Source organism: Dermochelys coriacea, chromosome 7 (genome assembly GCF_009764565.3).
Source record: "Dermochelys coriacea isolate rDerCor1 chromosome 7, rDerCor1.pri.v4, whole genome shotgun sequence".
In the NCBI taxonomy this organism is placed as follows: domain Eukaryota; kingdom Metazoa; phylum Chordata; order Testudines; family Dermochelyidae; genus Dermochelys; species Dermochelys coriacea.
Genome location: NC_050074.1, coordinates 84,278,772 through 84,302,285, shown reverse-complemented (window position 1 = coordinate 84,302,285; position 23,514 = coordinate 84,278,772). Strand labels below are relative to the sequence as shown.

Here is a 23,514-nt window from a genome sequence, read left to right as displayed (position 1 = left end):
GACAATGCGCGCTGGATTTTTAACTCTGTAATCTTGCTTTCTCATGATGATACCTAATTGCCTCTGGTTCTTTTTCTCTTTTTTTCCTCCTTTCTCTGTTTTCTTTTACTAACTTTCCCAACCCTGTCATCTCTTTCATTCTTCTGTCCTTTCTTTCTCCCCTTTTTTTCTGCCTTTCTAGGTGGAGTGGCTGAGGAACGAGGATGTTATTGACACCACCCGAGACACCAACTTCCTGATAACCATAGATCATAACCTCATAATCAAGCAGGCCAGGCTTTCAGACACCGCCAACTATACCTGCGTGGCCAAGAACATTGTGGCTAAGCGCCGGAGCACCACAGCCACTGTCATCGTCTATGGTACTGACCCTTTGTTCTTAGGAGCGCAGGGATTAGCCAAAGTGTGTGTCCACAAGCCCAGGGGAACCTAATGTAGTTATCTGTGGCTTTATCTGTAGAAGTACCAGACTTATCAGCTAACGCACATGCCTGACCTGAGGCATAGAACTCATGCCATACCACACCAGAAACGGACCTCTTGAGCCGAAAGAGACTCTCCATCGGCTTATACCAGTACTAAAGTTTATTCTTAGGCTTTTGAAAGCAAACCTGAAACTAGGGGGAAAAAAACCTTGCCTGGTTGTTAGCTTGGATACAAACCTGGCTGGTTCACTGAAATATATACATGGTGCCTCAAGTGAAGCTGGGCTGCATCGTTGAAGCAAACCTAGACAAGTTTTGCAGGGAAACCAGATTAAATGCTTGATTTGGCTGAGTTTTCCTTTGAGTTTCACATATGAGAAACAAAAAGCAAAACTCGGAGGCTGCAAACCACAGTGAACCAACATGAAAGGATAAAAGTCCAAGCAAAACCCACAAATCTGTCTCTCTTCGATTTCTGGAGCAAAATAGTGGCCGTTTTCTGCTCTGTCCCACTAAAAAACTCTCCAAGTCAAAAGTATTTCTGAAGTTAAAACTCCTAGGCCAGCAGAGCTGGGATAAATCAGTGCAGCTCCAGTGAGGTGAGAAACCAGGAACATTTCAAAAACGTTCAGGGTTTTTCAACCAGCTGGAGTTGGGAGGCGCTCACTTAGAAGGCGCATGTTTATTTGCTGGAGAGCATTGTGAATGGGGGTGTTGTCAGATTAAAGGAGCCTGGTGATTGACTGGTGTGGATCAGTTTAGGGAGCTGGAAAAGAGTAGGTACAACTCTGACTTAGTTTAGTGACCCCTCCTGGCGGGTCCATGAAACTGTAGTGTTCACTCCACCAGTAGCTTTCCCTGTTGGCTGTAGTGACTGCCAGGGAGGAAGAGGACGAAAGTGGCTGGACTGGTGCCGGGACACAAATATGATGTTATTCCTGGGCTCTTGAGTTTTTAAGCAGCATGTTTTTTCCTGTTTCCTTCTCTGTACACAGTGAATGGTGGCTGGTCCACCTGGTCAGAATGGTCTCAATGCAACAACCGCTGTGGCCGTGGCTGGCAGAAGCGCACCCGGACCTGCACCAACCCAGCACCTCTCAATGGCGGCTCCTTCTGTGAGGGGCAACCCTTCCAGAAAATCGCCTGTACCACGATGTGCCCAGGTAAGGGCAATTCATGCAAGAGCCTGAGGCCAGCTGTAATCATGGGTGTGTGCTCCCCTCTTTGGATTGTCCAGTTCAGCACTATCTCTAGTGCTGCCCAGGGGCTTATGGAGGTGGTGTGGGTTGTGGAGGGGGATGTGCAGGAGGTCAGGGGGCATGTGTCTCAGAGCAACTCGTATGAAGTGACTTTTCCCTGTTGAAAACTTTTGTTGTGGGCTATGAAAACTGAATGTCCTAGACCTGAGAGCAGCCATGCACCTTACATTCCCCAAGCCACTGCAGGGCTGGGCTTGACATACAATGGACCTCCATAAGGACTCCCTGGAGTACCTAGGCTGGTGGAGCTGTTTCTTTTTCTAGATCACCCTTCTCCCAAATGATCTGCCAAAACCCTTCTTTGCCTGCTCTGTCATCTAGAGAACAAGCCACCAGTGAGACCTTCCAGTTCTCAGCTGTTTGGGCTTCTAAAGCCAATTCACATCTGCATTTCTGTAAAGGCTTAACCTCCCAATTCAGAGGTTATGCAGCAGCTGCCTCATCCTAAGGTTTCTTTTGATTGTTATCTGTTAGATTAGAGAAGCCAAATGACTGCTGTATATACAATACTGATTCAAATCTCTCTGCTCCTTTCTCCAAGCCTTCAATGAATTTTTTTCTCTGTGTGTGCGTGCGTGTGTGTGTCTGTCTTTTTTTCCTGGAACACAGTAGATGGAGCCTGGACAGAGTGGAGCAAGTGGTCAGCGTGCAGCACAGAGTGCACCCACTGGAGGAGCCGGGAATGCACTGCCCCATCCCCAAAAAATGGAGGCAAGGACTGTAGCGGAGTGTTGCTGGAATCCAAAAATTGCACCAACGGGCTGTGCATGCAAAGTGAGTGAGACAGTGTGGGGGACAGCGTAGGAGGAAGGAAAAGGACAACTGGGGAAAAAAATGGCTGAAGGGTTTTATTAGAAGGGACGGCATTGCAAGCTGAAGGGTTTGTTCTGCCTTTGTCTAGGCAGCAGGCACTATACATGGTCTCCCATTCCAGGTGGGCACAGAACTCCAACTCAAGATCATTTCTTCCCAGGGGTTGCCCCCACAGCTCATTCCGGTTGGCCCCAGAAACCCAAACCCACTTCAGAGTTCCTCTTACTGCAAGTGACATTATAGACCTGGGTTGCTGTCTGCCTCTCTGATAATATTGCCAACTTCATAAACTTTTTACATCAGACAGCCACTGGGAAATTCCAGATTGGATATCCAAGCCAATCTGGAATGCATTCTGATTGCAGTGATGCACAGCACACAGCTAACTTGGAGAGGCAGTGACAGCAAGATGCACAAAGCCCTTTAACTATAGGAAATGAAGGTTATTCATGCTCATTTAGGTGGATGTGAGATATGTTCTTAAGCACCATTACTGGACTCCCCACCTGTTGGCGATGCTAGCATAGAATTCTGACACAGCCCTTTCTAGGCCAGTTGGAGCCTTGCTAGACGACTTGCAAACCTGAAGGTTAGACGTTGTTAGGGTGGGCAATTGATTACAGCTCTGAAAGGTTGATGGAAGTTGACTGCATGGGTCACTGGGTGAAGCACCAGCCTCTTATCTGTGACACCTGGCTTCAAATCTAGTTGACACCCTAAACCTCATGGTAGCATTATCATTCAGAACACTTGCCAGTCTGCTCCCTGCTATGGAAGGACCTAGGAATGAGTTGTTAAAAGAAAGCAAAATGTTTGTCATCCCTGGCACAGGTGACCTTGCCAGGGCTGGGTAGAGATCACTGGCTGCATCAAAGAGGGTGAATGTGCACAGCAGGTTCCTGGCCCATGCATGATCAATTTCCATTGCATTGCTACCAAGTCCATTAACCTTAAAAAAGCATGTGTGCTCCGTGTATGTTGCCAGAGAAAAGGAAACTGTGGTAGGAGGGATGAAGGAAGGGGAACAGAGGACCAACCGCTTCTTTTAAATATGCTTCTTCAGAGATAGTTATAGTCCTAAATTTCCCTAGTGACTCCTCTGTATATTTTTCCACTATGTACTCCCACACGCCACCTCTTGAGGTACAAGTGTTTAAACACAGGCCTCTCCTGAGCAGACTGAATGCTGCCTGTCACCCCCAGGCCTGGGAAGGGTTGAATATGTAGCTTGACTTCCCACAGGAGGAAAGTTCCATTTAGTGCCACAGAAAAGGGGACCGTTCGGCAGCGGGTGAGAGGTTATTTCTCCTCTGATCACTGTAATTCACTGACGTGACAGGTCGTGGCAGAGCTCCTGGGTGTTCCCATCCTGAACCTGCCTCTTGCTCTAGCAGAAATTGTCACCCACTGCCAACACTGATCCAGTCCCACAAAGTACGGCATGCTGAGCACCTGCATCTCTCTTTGGACTTCATTAAGGTTGCAGTTGCTCTGTCCTGGATCAGGCTCTGCAATATCATAATAGTGAACGAGACCCAGCAAACTCATTTCATTTATAACCTAAATCCCCAGTGAGAAAATTTTGTTTTATTTTTTTCTTAAAATCAATTGTTATTAAAAAAAATCTGTCTCAGGGTCTGGCGTGAAGCCAAAAACCTGAAGTCTTTAGAACACCTCTGCTTTAAACCTTCTCCTCTAGAGTTCAGATGGAGTGGAGAAGGGCTTGGATGTTTCCCATTTCCCATTTGGGATCTAAAAAGATCTAGAAAATATTCTGCAATACCAAGCCTAGTCTAGGTCTGAGTGGAAATGAGTGTGATGCATTTCATGGGACAATCCAGGTAGAATTCCTTGACCTTAATTTGGAATTCCTTGGACTCACCTCATTCCTTAGTGTCACTCCTGACCAGCAGCCATGGAATGGTCCCGGTTACAAGCATGGGGCTGTGCTACAAGAAAAACCCTCTTTAGAGAGTATTAAAGTGTCCTCCTTACTCTGCTTAACTGCCAGGAATAGTGCCAGTGCTTGTTCTGTAGAAATATCTGCCCTGGTGCCTTGCAGCTCGTTTGCTTAGCATAACGCTGAATGCCTTCTGTGCTGTAATCTGCTTAAAAGAATGAGTTAGGAGTGCATCATAACCCCTGCCTCGCTATATAACTGCCTTCATGTCATCTTAAATAAACTCACCATGTTGATCCATGTTGGCAGTGGGGGGGGGGAGGGGAGAAGTTTGAACCACAGAAGTGGTTTCCAAGAAACATCTTGCAAGCCAATGCCTTCTGGGCCTGGTAGAAGCTCATGGTTGGGAAAATTAAGGCATCGTGACAGCAGAGGTCAGGTCCAGCTCACAGGCAGAATCAAGCTACATGTGGTGCCAGCCTGGTGTTGGCTGTTAACACTTAGCATGCGGAAAGCACCTCACAGAGAAAAAGGAAATAGTGTAGTATTGAGACGGGAGCTTCCTGCAGCAGCGAACCTGCAGGGTGTGGAAGGGAGTAGGGAGGGTTGTTTTATATCAACGGCTAAAAATAACTGTTCCCGTGCTGGGGACTTCCATGCTTTAGATCAAAAACAAAGGAGTGGCCTTACAGAGGGACTTCCGTCCTGGATCAGACTTGGACAGTCCAGACATGAAGGAAAAGTATCTAGTGGGTTCCCATGTGAATCTGTCTGATTATTTGCCAACCTTGGCTCTGAATAAGAGCCTTTCTTCCTGACACAGGCCAGCTTGACAGTGGCCATCGCCATCCACAGTTGCTGAAACTGTTGTGCTGTCCCATATTGTGTCTCAAGGCTTTAGTCCAAGCTGGAGTTAAATGGGAAGATGGGCCAGGAGGGAGAAGGCTGTTATTACATAAGGCTAATAGCTTTGATATCAGCAAACCAGACACAGGATAATTTTGACAAAGCCTAACATGTAACCGGACAATGCTTTTATGTTTCAACTGCTGATTTCCAGCCTGGGGGGGTGGACACAAGCCTAGTGTGGGAGAAGAGGGAAGGAGAGAAGTGAAGCAGGAGGGGAGTGTGGGAGGAGAGGTTTCAAGAATACAAATCCTCCCCATTGCGAATGTCCTGCAAGTTGCTCTCCCCTCCAACATGCTCCTTTGGTGGTCCTTAATGCAGATTCCATGAGACAAGCTCACGTATACAGGCTCAGACAGTAGCCTGGCAACCAAGCTTCTCTCTTCTGCACACACAGTACTCAGCGAACCCCTGAAAGTTCACATGGTGGCTCCTCTGCGCTGCTAGGAACATGTAGCCATCTGATGAGTGAGAGAAAGGGGTACACTGGGATAAAAAAAAACCCCAAGGGAACAAGCAGAAGAATTAGAGTAGAAAGCAAACAAAGAGGGAGAAAGTGGGATGAGAGAGAGAGAACAGAGATGGGAAAGACGAGGAGGAATGGGGAGAGAAGGAGAGGTGGCATCATTGTGCTAGGGGTATGGTAAGTGGGGAGATGGGCAGAGAATGGGGGCACTCATCTTCAGCCCATCACAAGGAAGTGCCAACTAAAAGAATCACCAGTGGGTGGGAACCACTGGTTTTAACAGCATGAACTGTCTCCCTGCTGCACTGGACTCATTCAAATAGCACTGAAATTCAGTGGGGCTTTCTCAGGGCTGGGCTGAGCCTAGGGGGTTCCCTCACACTCCACCACACCTAAAAGAGGCCCTGAGAACTGGGCACCGCTTTGTCACTGGGGCCTGAAGTGCCTGGGGCTTTGTCTGTTGAACCCCTTTGGGAGGTGAGTGAATTTCATTGTCAGACCAGGAAGCTTGGCAGAAGAGAAGCAGATTCTGCTCCCCTAAAACCTCAGGTGAGCAGTGGGTGGAGGGGCTTGGGAATCTGTCTTCCCCACTCATCCCTTTGAAGTAAATGATTTAGTGGGAAGGGGTCACTGTGCTCTCAGTCTCCTGCAGCCTATTGGAAATGTGGATCAAAATTTGCCATTCTGGTTGTGCAGCTTAGGTCCCTTTGGATGGGCAGCAAGGACAGCCAGCGTGGGAGAGTGGTCACAAGCCTGCTTCCCTAAAACTACCACAAGGGCAAGGCTTCTGCATGGCTTCAAGGAGCCCAAGGCTCTTTGTTCTCTCTAAACCATTCGCTGTTTTTTATGTCTCATGGAATCCTTCCCCTTGGTGTGCTCGGGCTGATGACTGTGTTTCTTTCCTTCCATTAGCATCATCATCATCATCATTTTCACCTTTTGTTTTTAACTTTGTTTTTCCTAACAGATAAAAGAGTTCTAAGCGAACCCAAAAGTCACTGTAAGTCCTCATTTCATGGCCACTTTATTTCATTGTGATACATTATTTTGTTTTTAATTTTGGTTTGTTTGGTCATTGGCACCACTGGTGTCAGGCTGGAACTAGAAAGTTCCATCTCCAAGACTTCTCTATGGAGTTGCTCCAGTGAGCAAGGGAGGAGAGAGCTGAAATACACCACAAAGGGTTAGCAGATGTTAAAGGAACAGTTACTCCACCAAGCTTGAGAGACCTAAATTTAAGTTTTATTCTGCACATTAGTTTCTCTATTTAAATGGGCTAAACTTTATTCTCAGTTACAACAGAATATATCCAAAGTCACTGAAGTCCATGAAGTTATTCCAGAATGAATGAACAGAATTTGTATGTATACATATAAAAAAAGTTGGAATTTTTGGTTTGTTTTTTTGCTTCAGAACAAGTGCTTAGATTCCACCACCCTGAATTAAAACCAGTGCCAGTAGTTTGTTCGTTTCCTAGCCCAGTTGTTAATGCACCCAGGGCAACTTAGGAAATAACATTTCTTTCCCGAAGAAGAGCTCTGTGTAGCTCAAAATCTTTACCCTCCACCAACAGAAGTTTATCCAATAAAAGATATTCCCTCATCTACCTTGTCTGTCTCGTATCCTTGGGGCCAACACAACGACAACACTGCAAACTTCTTTCCCTGCCAGTTTTGTCCTTTTCCATTTGACAATGTTTTTTTTCTCCCAGGATTTCAGTAGAACAGAAACTAATGTGGCTGTTTTATTTACTTTCCTCTTGTGCCACTACATCCCCAGTCATGTCAGCATTGTAAGGTTTGATAGTGTATGCTCCTTCTCAATATTGCCAACCACAAATGTTAAAAATCATGAGTCAGGCTCACCAAAAATCAAGATATTGGCTTTAAAAGCATGAGATCATCTAAAAATAATAGATTTGGTGTTCTTTTTATTTGCTTTCTGCTTTCTGAGCCCTTATGGTGCACTGGAGTCACATTTAGAACTTTTACACAGCCACAAAGGCTAGAACTTATTAAGAATGAAGGCTGAAATCATCACATATCCACTTGACTCCAGGAGCTGGGGCTTTAAGGAAAACAATAATTATAATGAGATTCCTGATGAAATCATGAGCATTGGCAACACTGCCTTCTAAATGTGCAGAACATAAAATGTTGATCAACATTTCTTGAAGACAGTGAATTTAACACATGTAAAGAAGAGCACTTTAAAAATTGGAATCTTTCCACAGTTTAGAAGAATTTTGGAGTACACTATAGCTCTGAAATACTTGTGTTCTGTGAACATTTTTCAGCTGGGAGATGAATACGAATCATTTCAACTGTAGCTAGTGCTGGGTGGTGTCCTATCTCCCTTGGCAATCTCTGTGAAATCATTCCCCTTCTACAAAAGTTGGAATTGCAAACACTTTGGGTCTTTCAGGTTTTTTGTGACTGTAAGTTGCCAGCTATTCCCATACCATGAAAGTGGAATGTTTTTGCAATCCCCCTGCAGAAGGAATTCCCCTGAGGGCAACTCCTCCTCCCGCCCTCCCCCACACAAATATACCCCAGAAATAAAGAGTGGCCTTGGTTCTGATCCATATTCCTGGCACAGGCCCTGTACAGGTTAGAAACCATGAAGCTAAATTAAACATAATCTTAGAGCACCTGGAAATCAGGAAAGGAAAGGAAAAGAGAAGATGGGGTAAGGTAGAGAGCATGAGTGTTCAGGCCAAGCTGTTTGATGTATCTGGAATAATTTTCTTGGAGGCAATGTTCAAACAAGATACGTGTATGTCTCAGAAACAGCAGCATCTGATTTTCTAATATGGCCTGACTCCAAGCACTTGACACCAGTCAATGGTGGGTGGAGATCCTATCTTTGACACTAAAATATGCTGGAGGCAAGACACTGATGCTGCAGGATCCTTGAGGAGTTGGAATTCCTTGCCTTGGCAGAGGGGTGTAATCTGAGTTCATGTGAAATCAAGGGAACAAATACCCTGGATAAAATAGGATTTAATTTGCTATTGAAGAATGAAAGGAAGAGAGTGAGGGATTTTAACAGCAGTCAGTGACAGAGGCAGAGATTCATGCTTCCTCAATCCTAACGTTTGACATTCCCAGGCTAACGTGACACACATTGGTTTAGGTGTCCTTGTAGGCAGCACCAGCTGACCAAATCACCAGAGCAGCCATTCCAGAGCTGTTGGTACTTTCCTTCTCTGAGCCGACACATCTACTGGTTTGAGATGGGAGCAGATGGAAGAATGCCCAGTGATCGCTTTATGGCATCTATCCTATTAGCTCATTGTCATCTCTTTCATGTGCATGCGTATCTCCTTTCAAAGCAGATTTCTTCCTTCTCCCTGGACAGGGGATCCCAAAGATCAAGAGTCATGCTGGGTGTGGGTGTGTCCACACACACTCTCTCTCTCTCTCTCTCTCTGTGACTTTTGATTTTGGGGATACAGATATGTATATCCAACATGTTGCTCTCACTTTTGGACAACACTTTGAGCCCATCTGTTACCTAGTTGTGCCAGCCCAGCCTCCCCTGCCCAGCATTTGCCAAAAGCTTGGGTTAATCCTAGAATTAGTGGTGTCTTTTGTGCAAAGTTAGTGGGTTGATCATGCAGGGATCCAGCTGTGGGTGGCACAATTCTGACTGCAGATTCGTGCAAAGTCCCCCTTTCCTCAGTTTCCCTTTTCTCATTTCCTTCTTCTAGTGTTGGAAACCACGGGGGATGTGGCCCTGTACGCTGGTCTGGTTGTAGCCATCTTTGTTTTCTTTGTCATCCTGATGGCCATTGGAGTGGTTGTATACCGGCGCAGCTGTCGGGATTTCGACACTGACATCACGGACTCCTCAGCTGCCCTGACTGGAGGCTTTCACCCAGTCAACTTCAAGACCTCCAGGCACGGTAAGAAGAAATCAGCTGGCCTGCTCCTTTATAGCATGTCCCTCAGTATCTTTGATCCCTCAGAGGAAGGAGGCTGAGGGAGGAAGTTGAAACCAATATAAAGGGGCTCAGACTCAGGGAAAGAATAGGCCACACTGAGAGGAGTTCAGTTATTATCCAACTGGGAAAGGTAGGTTGACGTACTCCTCATCTTCCCATTGCCTTCCTGTGTGTGAGAACCACAATCAACGCCTCCAGTACTAAAGAATCCACGATGCCAGAACCCTTTGCATACAGAAGTTTATTTTGTGTGTGGTGTTCAGAAAACAAAAGGGGTTCAACTGCCCGCTTCACCAAAGCCACCACTGTAACCGAAATGAATTGGCACCTTCTCTGCAGAGACTTCCAGAGACCAAATTACCCCACAGGACTGTCAAGGTTCCTTCCCCACTCTGAACTCTAGGGTACAGATGTGGGGACCTGCATGAAAACCTCCTAAGCTTACTTTTACCAGCTTAGGTTAAAACTTCCCCAAGGTACAAACTATTTTACACTTTGCCCTTGGACTTCCACTGCCACCACCAAACGTCCGCTTTATTTTTTGAGAAAGAGTTGTTTGGAAACGTCTTTCCCCCCAAAATCCTCACCAAAACCTTGCACCCCCCTGCCTGGGGAAGGCTTGATAAAAATCCTCACCAATTTGCATAGGTGACCACAGACCCAAACCCTTGGATCTTAAGAACAATGAAAAAAGCATTCAATTTCTTACAAGAAGAATTTTAATATAAGAAAAGAACTTGTCAAAAGAATCACCTCTGTAAAATCAGGATGGTAAATACCGTACAGGGTAATTAGATTCAAAACATAGAGAATCCCTCTAGGCAAAACCTTAAGTTACAAGAAGGACACAAAGACAAGAATATTCATTTTATTCAGCACAGTCTAATTTCTCAGCCATTTAAAGAAATCATAATCTAACGCATATCTAGCTAGATTACTTACTTAGTTCTAAGACTCCATTCCTGTTCTGTCCCCGCAAAAGCATCACACAGACAAACCCTTTGTTTTTCCCTCCCTCCAGCTTTGAAAGTACCTTGTTTCCTCATTGGTCATTTTGGTCAGGTGCCAGCGAGGTTATCCTAGCTTCTTAACCCTTTACAGGTGAAAGGATTTTCCCTCTGGCCAGGAGGGATTTTAAAGGTGTTTACCCTTCCCTTTATATTTATGACAAGGACACTGCAGGGAAGCTTGCATTTCTACTTCTTACACTGTACCAGCTCTGTGGGCAAACAGAGGACTTCAGGCTTCGTGCTTATCAATCTAGCACAGGGATGGGCAAACTTTTTGGCCCGAGGGCCACATCTGGGTATGGAAATTGATTGGCAGGCTATGAATGCTCATGAAATTGGGGGTTGGGGTGCGGGAGGGGGTGAGGGCTCTGGCTGGGGGGGTACAGGCTCTGAGGTAGGGCTGGAGATGAGGGGATGGGGGTGCCGGAAGGTACCCCGGGCTGGGACCAAGGGGTTTGGAGGGCAGGAGGGGGATCAGGGTTGGGGCAGGGGGTTGGGGCATGGGAAGGGGTCAGGGGTGCAGGCTCCAGGCAGCGCTTACCTCAAGCAGCTCTCCGAAGCAGCAGCATGTCCCCTCTCCAGCTCCTATGTGGAGGCACAGCCGGGCGGCTCGGCGCGCTGCCCCATCCGCAGGTGCTGCCACTGCAGCTCCCATTGGCCATAGTTCCAATGGGAGCTGCAGAGGCGGCTCTTGGGGTGGGGGCAGTGTGCAGAGCCCCCTGGCTGCCCCTAGGTGCTTACCTCAGCAGCTGTTCCCCCTCCAGCTCCTTTGTGGAGGCACAGCCGGGCGGCTCGGCACGCTGCCCCATCCGCAGATGCCGCCGCTGCAGCTCCCATTGGCCATGGTGCCAATGGAAGCTGTGGAGGTGGCTCTTGGGGCGGGGGGCAGCGTGCAGAGCTCTCTGGCTGGCCCTATGTGTAGGGGCCAGAGCGGGAACATGCCACTGCTTCCGGGAGCCGTGCAGAGCCACGGCACACATGGAGCGGGGCAAGCCCTGGACTCTGCTCCCTGGAGGAAGCTCAAGGGCCAAATTAAAAACATCTGAAGGACTGGATGTGGCTGTATTTTGCCCATCCCTGATCTAGTACCTTTCGTTGGGATTAAATTGCCCCCAAAACTTGTTTAGAATAAAAAATGAAATCAGAATTTCTATCTAAAATAGGCAATAGGTCTGTTGGCTCTGAGCTGTTGCAAGCATTTTCTTCTTCCATTCACCTCTTTATCCATGAATACGATAGTACCATGGGAGAGAGATTTCTGTCTGTCCTGCACACTGACCTGACAGATCAGAGTCCATTTGATTCCTGCCTATTAATTTTCAATGGAGACAGAAGGTAGGTCAAGTCTCCATGTTCCCATAGGCTAAGAACTGAAGTAACAGGTGAGCTCACAGGTAGAGCTGGCTGGAAAAATTCCAGCAAAACAGTTTTTCATTGGAATGTGCAGATTTGTCAAAATCAGAACTGTCTCCATGGAACACTTCATTTCAATTAAGTTCCTCCGGAAACCAGGTAGTCTTTGAAACCTGCCTGATTTCTTGCCAGCTCACCAGCCCCACCTGCAGCCCCACGGCAGCCAGCAAGATGGACTGCTCCAGAGTTGGTGACCCTAGGGCTTCCATGGTTCTGGGACAGCCCCACCAGTCCTGTCTCTGTGTCTGGACCCCAACACTTGCCTTTTCATGGAGAACTTTGAAATTTTGGGTTTTAATTCTGAATCGGGGGGCAGGGGAGAACAAATTTCAAAGTATTGAAATCCTCTGCAAAATGGAATTACCAATCTTCACCCAGCTCTGCTCACAGGTCGTTTTATTTTTGTGTTTAAAAATAAGGAAACAAATCAAGCAAGATAATGAGCTCATGTTTATACAGTACCTACCACAGGAAGGACTTGATCTTGATTGGGGCCTCTAGGCACAACAGGAAAACAAATAATAAAAAATAAGGAAAGAGAACCGGTAGAAAGTATAAAGAACACAAAGCATTTCAGCTATTCAGTACAGAATGAAGTACCAACTCCTTTGTGAGAGTTACAGGAGAGTCAAACTGCTTTCAGATTCTTGTTAAACTTTCTGTACATACACTATGATGCAGCTTCTCCTTCATTCTTAAGGTAGTTTTGATCCTGATTCTCAGTCCAGGCAGTTTCCTTTCAAGTAATTGATAAAAGGGAGACAAGTGTGTTCAAAGTCCATGCTCCGGTCTTTTGCTTTATAACCTGCTTCTCCCAGGGACATGTCTTGCACATCCTGAACCCATTGTTTCACTAAGGCTAGGTTTCCATATAGGTTTCTTTTGATTTATGTTTAAATTCACACGTTACTGAAGTTTTTGCCTTTTTCATCTTTGTTTGTCTTGCAGACAATCCCCAGTTGTTGCACCCTTCAATGCAGCCTGACCTAACAGCCAATGCAGGTGTATATCGTGGCCCGATGTATGCCCTGCAGGACTCCTCTGACAAGATCCCTATGACCAACTCCCCACTGCTTGACCCACTCCCAAACCTAAAGATCAAAGTGTACAACTCCTCCACAGCATCCTCCTCCCCCAGGCTGAGTGATGGGGCAGATCTGCTTGGGGCAGTGCCCACGGGCATCTACCCAGGGGACATTGCCAGGGACAATCACTTTATGAACATAAGGAACAAGGCCATGGGCTCTCAGCATCTCCTCACCCTGCCCCGGGAGCATGGGAACAGTGCCACTGGCACATTTGGCTGCTTGGGAGGAAGGCTCACTATCCTGGACACAGGTAAGCATCAGAGAGGTGCAGCTGTGGTTGCTGCTGTCCCAGTTGCTCTCTAACGTCAGCTAACTTACAGTTGAGTAGTGAGGCCTTGTGATGTTGGCCTCTGGTTTTGAAGACAGTGTGGTGCTGATTAGAAATGAAAGATGCATCTGAATATCCCTTTCTATAATGACGTCCCCATTAAGCTCCAGCCTGTGTATCTCCCTAAGATAGAGTTGATGGGAATCAGTCACCATCATGAGGTGACCATCATTTTGTATTTTTGTTACTCCAGTTGTAACCTGTTGGAGAGCATTGGAGGAAAACAAGCACTGCACTTCTTGTGCTAAGGGTTATCCTGTCTCTGAATGCTGCCTGACTGCACAGAGTCTGGCGTGATTTCCATCTTGGCAGGCTAGAAAGTCTCTTAGGCTCTACCACAAATTCAAGGGTGGCTGCTTTCAAATCATATTGGTGAAAGCATCTGTGCCAGTAGCTGAAATAAACCCAACACATGATCATTTCACTGCGCTTGCCAAATTACAGTTCATAGGCCTTACCCAGCTGCCTATGAAGGTACCCACTTCTGATACAGACAGTTCAGCACAATGATATCTGACTTCCAGCAGCAGCAGTCCCAGATCCTGGGAAGCTTTGGGTTAGAACACCAGGAGGCCTCAAGCTCTCACACCACTATCTGCACCCAAGGGAGGCCCTCAGTTCAGTTTGCACAGTGTTCCCACCATTTGAAATTAACCCCTGAGGAAACTGGCTGTTCTCAGTGGGGTTTCACTCATTATTTCCTCACTGTGAAGAATCCCCCCTTTCTTTTTTTCCCCTAGGAGTGAGTCTGCTGGTGCCTCATGGAGCAATCCCACAGGGGAAGTTCTACGAAATGTACCTGATCATCAACAAGGCAGAAAACACACTGTAAGTAGAATGTACTGTACAGTGTGCTGCAGTCTGCCATCACTGTAACTACCACCTGAAGGAGATAGCATATCTGAATTCCCTCTGCACCGTCCTGCATCTCAGCTCTCATTTCTTTCTACTCTCTCCCTTGCTTCTTACTCGGATCAGACCTCATGCCTAACCACACTCCATCTGTCTCTTTTCCTATCCTCCTCTTCACAGCTTCTTCAACTATGCCTTGTACACCTAGGACATCCTCCCTCCCTCCCTCCCTCCCTTCCTTCCTTCCTGGGACAAGCATCTACCTTTGCTTCATTCAAATCCGTCCTTAAAGCATTTCTTCCATCAAGCTTCTCAATTCTTGCTGCCAAAGAAAGAAGAATTTATTTTTCCCATCATTTAACAATAAAAAAAACGGTGCTTCCTTGTGGTAAATTTCACCTGGCACATTCTGTGTCTGAATTGGATTGCTGTGTATATGTGATTGTGAGCACTTGGAGTCAGCTACTATATCTACCTCTGTGCTTTATAGATCATTGAGCATTTTCTCCGGTTCTCAGTAAATAACGAATAAGGGGTTTTTACTCTGGCACCCAAAAATGCAGAGAGTATTGCTGGCGACATAGGGAAGAGGAGAGAAAGCAGTGTGTCTTGCTGTGCAGTTTGCTAATGCTGTGCAGAATGAGTTCTTTTGCCATTTGTATTTTGTTTTGTGACCCATTGTCAGGGGATTTCTGTGCAGCACCTGGGCCTCTCATGAAGGCGGTGAAGATTCCAGATGCAATGGCTACACTACAAACTTGGAATCTTTTAGACTCTCTTGTCTGTCCACTGTTCAGTGTGTGTCCTCTGTCAGAGAACTCCCTGGCTTGCTCTTCTACAGTATTTCCATAGACCAGCCAAACTCCTGGTAATAAACACAGTAGTTCGATTGCCAGTAATTGCTCATTGTCATCTACAGGGGACCCCAGTGTCTTTAACCACAGTAGAGCTGATTCTCCACTCCATGACATGTGGTTGTAACTCTGCTGGTTTCACAGTGTGGGAATCAGGCCCATTAAGTTTAGGGGATGCCAGGTTGCCCCTCTTCCCCTGAGCAGCACATGTCAGCACTATGCAGGCTGGCCTTCTTTCTTCAGGTGCATGACTTGGCTGGCATAGGCTAAATATTTTCTGTATGTGTTTATTCATCCCCTCCAGCTTACCTTCAGAAGGCACACAGACAGTATTGAGTCCCATGGTGACCTGCGGACCCACTGGGTTGCTCTTGTGTCGTCCAGTCATTCTCACCATCCCCCATTGTGCGGACATCAACTCCTCAGACTGGATTTTCCAGCTGAAAACACAATCCCACCAAGGAAACTGGGAGGTAATGTGCACTTTAATAATACAATGGAAACAAAATGTCATCACAGAGCTCCGCCTCAGTCAGCAGAAGACCCTGGAGGATATGTGGGAATGCAGGCTGCAGAGCAGGTCACAGCAATTCCAGTCATAGCCTTTTGAGGACTCTTCACTGTCAGGGAAAGGATAGGAGTTCAGATTGGGTGGGGGGGTTGGTTGTCAGGTTTACTGCAGGGATGGAGTGCTGTTTGTGTAGAAATCTCACAGCTGTTCTCATGCTAGCTTGCTGCAGCACTATAAAAAGTGCACAGTGAATGATAAGCAGAAGCTTTTCAGTGCCTATGCCGAACAAATTACTTTGGAGCAAAAGGGCTGACCAGGAACCTTCGTTTTTAATCCCTCCTTTTAGGAAGTTGTGACCCTGGATGAGGAGACCCTGAACACTCCCTGCTATTGCCAGCTTGAGCCGAAGTCTTGCCATGTTTTATTAGACCAGCTTGGCACCTATGTTTTTGTGGGAGAGTCCTACTCCAGGTCAGCCATCAAGAGACTCCAGCTGGCTATCTTTGCACCTACCACCTGCACCTCATTAGAATACAGCCTCAAAGTGTACTGCTTGGAGGACACACTAGATGCACTGAAGGTAATGCTGCCTGAGAGCTTGGGGTCACGAGTAAGCAACCCCGCACTGTCACATTTTTCTATCTCCAGCCCCCTTTTAGTACCTGTGGATTCATAAGATTGTTTCACCGCAGAGCAATTAATTAATAATCACTAAGCTATAAAAATGTTTCTTTTTTGAATGCTGACCATCTTGTCACTCTCCAGCTCTTTCTCATCCTAAAACTTCAGGGAAAAACACTGATTAACTGTGAGCGTGTTCTGCTCCATGACAGCGGAAAGCAAACTAGCTTAGAGCCTGGCAGTCTCAATGGGCAACAGACATAAATCCATTTTCGTTAGCCTGGCTCTAACGTTAGCCTATATATTCTTCAGAGATTTTCAGGTAGATTTATCTACTGCACTTGATCCAGAGCTGGTATAATCCTGAGGGCTTTGGAATCTTTCCATGAAGTGATCTGTAGCCTGAACTATGCTTTGAGTAGGTCACCAGCCCACAGGTTTGTTAGTCCTTGCTCAAATTTCTAAATATATAGGGCCAGACCACCAGCTGATATAAATCAGCATGGCTCCATTGACGGTGGTGGTTTACGCCAGTTGTGACTCTGGCTCACAGTAGCTGGTTAATATCAGCCTTGCTGTGCATGTAAGTTTACTTATGAATACTGCTCTTCCAGCTGCCTCAGTCTCTGTATTTGGGCTACAAATTGCTTCAGCCTGCTCCCACCATTGCTTCCAAATGTGGTCATGCTGGCACGCAAGATGCTGTGTGGTGTCTCTCGGAAAGATCTGGCTCCAGGGAGCAAACAACCTGATGCAACCCTGTGAAAAATGACCAAAGTTAAATAATAAGCATGTTTACTGTGTTCATCCATAACATTTTCCATGGTCCTTGGAGGAAATAGCAAGGGGAAGGGAGGGTGTTTCATAGCCTATATTGTGTTCTGCCTTTCTGCTTATGTCCAAGGGCTTATGTCGTTGTCACTGCTGGAAGATTTTTCTCTCCTTCCTATGTTAATCAACCCTAAGTTGATATACCATGATAATACTCTGTTCACCACATCTCCCACTGTCCCTGACTTAGACACCTTTCCTTATTCCTACCTGAGGATTCCTTGTCTGTCTGTGGTATATAATAATAATTAATAATATTAAACTTAGTTCTTGTAAATCATCTCTCATTGTGAGTGCCTTGGGACCTTTGTACTTGTTCCATTTATTTCCTGTGTTACTTTCTTGCCCTTGTTGTGATCTCTCTAGATGGAGTTCCACGCTTAACAATCTTATTGGATCTTATTTTTCTTTTAAAAACAACATTGTCTTACCCTGGTAAAATAAAGTTTAAAGTGGTGATGAAAAATGAACATGGTAGAATACAGCAGGTGTCTCTTGAACTGAAAATAACTCTTGTGATTTGGGTTGTTGTTGAAGCAGAGCAGTGGTATTAACATTGACAGGCACACACATACTAGTTAAAGTGCCCCCACCTGTACATATTAATGAAAAAAGACCTTCAGATTACCTGAAAAACACAGCAGATTCCAATGTCCAAATCCAAAACAGAGTTTCTGGCCTCATTGTGTTGTGTGCTGTCTCATTAACTCTTATATTGCAATCAGCATCATTCTGTTTTCAGATTCTAAAATATCCACGGGGTGACTTATGAGGTTGCACAGACTTTCATATCTAGGTTACTCAAATCCAAATCAGGATGATAGTGACTGAAAGTCATTCCCAACTGATGACTATTTGACGGTCTCTCTGAAATGAGTTGGTGGACTCAGTCTAGTTTCTGGTGAACAGGTGTCAGCATCACACAATGTGCTATCATAGCTCCTTAGCAGACAGGCCAAGAATGAAATGCGGGAGAAAACTGAATTCCCATCTCCCCCTTAGAAGTGATCCTTTGAGTCAGGGTTTAGTTATATTGCTTAGGCAGTATCTGGAAGCTTGCACTGTTGTATTTCTTCTTTGGATAAGTGGAAGAATTTATTCTCGAGGGCTGTCAATATGGCACGTTTCACCAGCAAAAAATCATTTTTTAAGAATGTTAATTCATTGGGGTCTAGCTTAGAAAGCATGTGTTCTGTAGAATCAGAGTAACTTTCAAATGATCAGCCCTTCATCAGGGAAGTAACTGACCCTGAAGAAGGCCCTGTGGAAGCACAGCAAGGGCTGTAAGCATTGCCTAGTCTGTTGTGTGTTAAAATATCACTTTAGTGCAGGATGCTGTACTCTTATTTTATCATTGTGCAACTGTTGTAATTCTTAAGAGACGTCACACCGTGAATTTGAATTTCCCTGTGTTTTGCTGATTACTGGGGCTAAACTTGGTGTCATTCTTCTTGTCATTTCAACTCTGGTTGGCTTGCATTGCGGCACCAACCACTATCCATTATGTCAATATCTTCAGAACATACTAAACTTGAATATAGTTGTTGTTGTTTTTGTATTTTGTAGTTTTTTGGCAGAGTTCATTGAACAGTGTGGACCCTGCATTGACATAGCGCTGCCTTAAAAACTCATGTGCTCCACTTGTTAGCAATGACTTTTGATGTCATGGCTTCTCATCCTCTGTCTGCCCCATAGGAAGTGTTCGAACTGGAAAAGACTCTGGGTGGCTACCTGATAGAGGAACCCAAGCCACTACTCTTTAAGGACAGTTATCACAACCTACGCCTCTCCATCCATGATATCCCCCACTCGCTGTGGAAGAGCAAGCTGCTGGCTAAATACCAGGTGGGTGGCCAAGTGGTAATACGGGTCATATGGAATTTTCATGTGTAGCAGTCCACTGGAACTTTAGCTACTAGTGCAGAGGTGGGGGGGGCGGGTGAGGACAGATAGGGCGGAGTGATCCAAAAGGATCCCTTTCCCCAAAGGGAAACTTTACTAAAATGGTCCTTATAGAAACAACAGCTATGAAGCAATTATTCATCCATCTGTTTGTAGAAAAGAACACCCATTCACACAGGCACCCATGTGTCATGGTCACTCGTACATAATTAAGCAATAACACATGAATAACAGTGTATATATACTGTGTGTGTAAAATATATATTTGAATGCCAGCTGCAATCCAGGTGCTAAAGTACATTTATGTTTGGATTATGCTTTAAGTGATCTGATATAGATCTGTGATGATACCTTTGATCGTGATTAGTAAGCAATGTTCACACTGTTGTGATCCAGTAATCCAGCACCTTGCCTATTCACCCTTATCTAGTCAAGATTTAGGGCTCACCCATCTACCTGCGATTATCTGCTAAGAGAGTGATACATCTCTCTGCTCTCTCAGGCTGTCTTCTAAGGCAGTGGCTCTCAACCTTTCCAGACTAATGTACCCCTTTCAGGAGTGATTTGTCGTGTGTACCCCAAGTTTCACCTCACTTAAAAACTACTTGCTTACAAAACCAGACATAACAATACAGTTTGTACTGACTTCACTCGTGGTTTTTATGTAGTCTGTTGTAAAACTAGACAAATATCTAGATGAGTTGATGTACCCCCTGGAAGACCTCTGTATACCCCCCAGAGGTACACGTATCCCAGGTTGAGAACCGCTCTTCTAAGGGAAGGAGAAGGCAGCAGGGGAATTTTCACTCACCATATTTGACTCACAGGTTTCAGAGTAGCAGCCGTGTTAGTCTGTATTCGCAAAAAGAAAAGGAGTACTTGTGGCACCTTAGAGACTAACAAATTTATTAGAGCATAAGCTTTCGTGAGCTACAGCTCACTTCATCGGATGCATTTGGTGGAAAAAGCAGAGGAGAGATTTATATACACACACACACAGAGAACATGAAATAATGGGTTTATCATACACACTGTAAGGAGAGTGATCACTTAAGATAAGCCATCACCAGCAGCGGGGGGGGGGAGGAAAACCTTTCATGGTGACAAGCAAGGTAGGCTAATTCCAGCAGTTAACAAGAATATCAGAGGAACAGTGGGGGGTGGGGTGGGGGGAGAAATACCATGGGGAAATAGTTTTACTTTGTGTAATGACTCATCCATTCCCAGTCTCTATTCAAGCCTAAGTTAATTGTATCCAGTTTGCAAATTAATTCCAATTCAGCAGTCTCTCGTTGGAGTCTGTTTTTGAAGCTTTTTTGTTGAAGTATAGCCACTCTTAGGTCTGTGATCGAGTGACCAGAGAGATTGAAGTGTTCTCCAACTGGTTTTTGAATGTTATAATTCTTGACGTCTGATTTGTGTCCATTCATTCTTTTACGTAGAGACTGTCCAGTTTGGCCAATGTACATGGCAGAGGGGCATTGCTGGCACATGATGGCATATATCACATTGGTAGATGCGCAGGTGAACGAGCCTCTGATAGTGTGGCTGATGTGATTAGGCCCTATGATGGTATCCCCTGAATAGATATGTGGACAGAGTTGGCAACGGGCTTTGTTGCAAGGATAGGTTCCTGGGTTAGTGGTTCTGTTGTGTGGTGTGTGGTTGCTGGTGAGTATTTGCTTCAGATTGGGGGGCTGTCTGTAAGCAAGGACTGGTCTGTCTCCCAAGATCTGTGAGAGTGATGGGTCGTCCTTCAGGATAGGTTGTAGATCCTTGACGATGCGTTGGAGAGGTTTTAGTTGGGGGCTGAAGGTGATGGCTAGTGGTGTTCTGTTGTTTTCTTTGTTGGGCCTGTCCTGTAGTAGGTGACTTCTGGGTACTTTTCTGGCTCTGTCAATCTGTTTCTTCACTTCAGCAGGTGGGTATTACAAAGAAAACAACGGAACACCACTAGCCATCACCTTCAGCCCCCAACTAAAACCTCTCCAACGCATCATCAAGGATCTACAACCTATCCTGAAGGATGAGCCATCACTCTCACAGATCTTGGGAGACAGACCAGTCCTTGCTTACAGACAGCCCCCCAATCTGAAGCAAATACTCACCAGCAACCACACACCACACAACAGAACCACTAACCCAGGAACCTATCCTTGCAACAAAGCCCGTTGCCAACTCTGTCCACATATCTATTCAGGGGATACCATCATAGGGCCTAATCACATCAGCCACACTATCAGAGGCTCGTTCACCTGCGCATCTACCAATGTGATATATGCCATCATGTGCCAGCAATGCCCCTCTGCCATGTACATTGGCCAAACTGGACAGTCTCTACGTAAAAGAATGAATGGACACAAATCAGACGTCAAGAATTATAACATTCAAAAACCAGTTGGAGAACACTTCAATCTCTCTGGTCACTCGATCACAGACCTAAGAGTGGCTATACTTCAACAAAAAAGCTTCAAAAACAGACTCCAACGAGAGACTGCTGAATTGGAATTAATTTGCAAACTGGATACAATTAACTTAGGCTTGAATAGAGACTGGGAATGGATGAGTCATTACACAAAGTAAAACTATTTCCCCATGGTATTTCTCCCTCCCACCCCACCCCCCACTGTTCCTCTGATATTCTTGTTAACTGCTGGAATTAGCCTACCTTGCTTGTCACCATGAAAGGTTTTCCTCCTCCCCCCCCCCCCCCCCCGCTGCTGGTGATGGCTTATCTTAAGTGATCACTCTCCTTACAGTGTGTATGATAAACCCATTATTTCATGTTCTCTGTGTGTGTGTGTGTGTGTATATAAATCTCTCCTCTGCTTTTTCCACCAAATGCATCCGATGAAGTGAGCTGTAGCTCACGAAAGCTTATGCTCTAATAAATTTGTTAGTCTCTAAGGTGCCACAAGTACTCCTTTTCTATATTTGACTCAGGATCCCAGAATGACAGCTGGGTCACTGTCTGTCAGCCTTCCCTGTCCCCCCCCGCACAGAATGATTCCTATCTCCTGCCAGTCGAAGTAGAAGCTGGGAAACCTAGAATATGACTTAAAAGCAAATCTATATGGTATTTACTGGGCTGCATGGTCATTGTTACAGTTGTTGTACAATTAATTGTCAGGCTATAACGTTTTTGGGAGGCATTTTAAAAATTTACCACTTAAAGAAATAATAAAATAAATAATTTCAAATATGAAAAAAACCTATGGGCTTTAGTCAGGAAGCCCTTCCTGTATTTACAACGGGTTCTTGAGGTTTGTGTAACATTCTACTGAACTAATCTGCTGTGACAGGAAATCCCCTTTTATCACATCTGGAGTGGCAGCCAGAGGGCTCTGCACTGCACCTTCACCCTGGAGAGATACAGCCTGGCTTCCACAGAGCTCACCTGCAAGATCTGCGTCCGGCAGGTGGAAGGGGAAGGGCAGATATTCCAGCTGCACACTACACTCGGAGAGGTGAGCAAAGAGAAGGAGAAGAGAGCAGGGAGGATGTGCCACTCATAGTTATAGCTGGGAGGGCAGAGGAAGGAGCAGGGTCTGATGATATCTCTTCTGAGGGTATTGACCTGAACTCCGAGGGCCTGATTCTGAGCTGAGTGTTACACCAGTGTAATTCTGTTGACATCAATGGAGTTACTGCTGATATGTGTGGTGTAGGTGAGACTGGAATCAGGCTCTCAACTAGCTCAAAGAAAGCTGTTGCTGTTGCCTCAGGGGTACACTTCCCTTTTTGTCACTCTTGTTAAATAAAAAAATAACAGCACCCTATTTCTTTAAATGTCCCTTGCCGTGCTGCTGCTGTTGCCATAGATAATAGTCTGGGATCACTGATGCTCATCTACAGCCATCTGTGGATGAGTCCACTAGACTCGTTACCAAGGAGGAAGTCCTCCATCCTCTCTAGTAACAGAGAAAACTAGAAATGGTCCTCAGATGTGCTCCATGAATCCCTGTATTTAGAGAAGGGAGCTTTTCTCTATCTAACGTGTCTAATTAATATATCTATTTTATCGAATGTAGAGGTTGTCCATCACAAGGGTATCTGAGCCCCGCTCAGTACCCCTCAGTGTTTTACCACTATGGATGCCATGCTACATTAACATCTGTGTTGGCCATGGCCTCCTGTTTTTTAAGTTTGTGGTTCAGAGATTTGTCTCACAGTTGGTGGTAACTAGCTCCCTTTGTGATTCTCAGGACAATGACCAAGGCCTGTAAATTGAACTACCCTCTTCTGCTCAGCGGTGGCCCCTGGAGAGTCAGTTTGTGGAATGGCAAGGCAGTGTAGGAAAACTGGCACTTTTGCTCTCCCTGCCAGATAAATAGTGAACTTACAGTATCTAGGTCTGTCAATCTGTCACCTTTCAGCACTGCATTCACT

General features: G+C 45.6%; 1 protein-coding gene across 10 annotated transcripts in view; it reads left to right on the top strand.

Moving 5' to 3' along the window:
* UNC5B (unc-5 netrin receptor B) overlaps positions 1-23,514 on the top strand; it is a 163,766-nt gene that overhangs the window by 131,250 nt on the left and 9,002 nt on the right. For 3 of the 10 annotated variants that reach the window (XM_043518732.1, XM_043518727.1, XM_043518731.1), the window contains exons 5-16: positions 182-362; positions 1,421-1,588; positions 2,294-2,458; positions 6,737-6,769; positions 9,482-9,670; positions 11,010-11,021; positions 13,087-13,476; positions 14,295-14,382; positions 15,565-15,733; positions 16,118-16,351; positions 18,919-19,068; positions 22,428-22,592. In XM_043518732.1, the coding sequence (XP_043374667.1) occupies positions 182-362; positions 1,421-1,588; positions 2,294-2,458; positions 6,737-6,769; positions 9,482-9,670; positions 11,010-11,021; positions 13,087-13,476; positions 14,295-14,382; positions 15,565-15,733; positions 16,118-16,351; positions 18,919-19,068; positions 22,428-22,592 (1,944 nt within the window). Of the gene's footprint in view, positions 1-181; positions 363-1,420; positions 1,589-2,293; positions 2,459-6,736; positions 6,770-9,481; positions 9,677-11,009; positions 11,022-13,086; positions 13,477-14,294; positions 14,383-15,564; positions 15,734-16,117; positions 16,352-18,918; positions 19,069-22,427; positions 22,593-23,514 lie in introns of all 10 variants that reach the window. The other 7 variants (XM_043518733.1, XM_038411154.2, XM_043518728.1 and 4 more) reach the window with 6 other exon arrangements.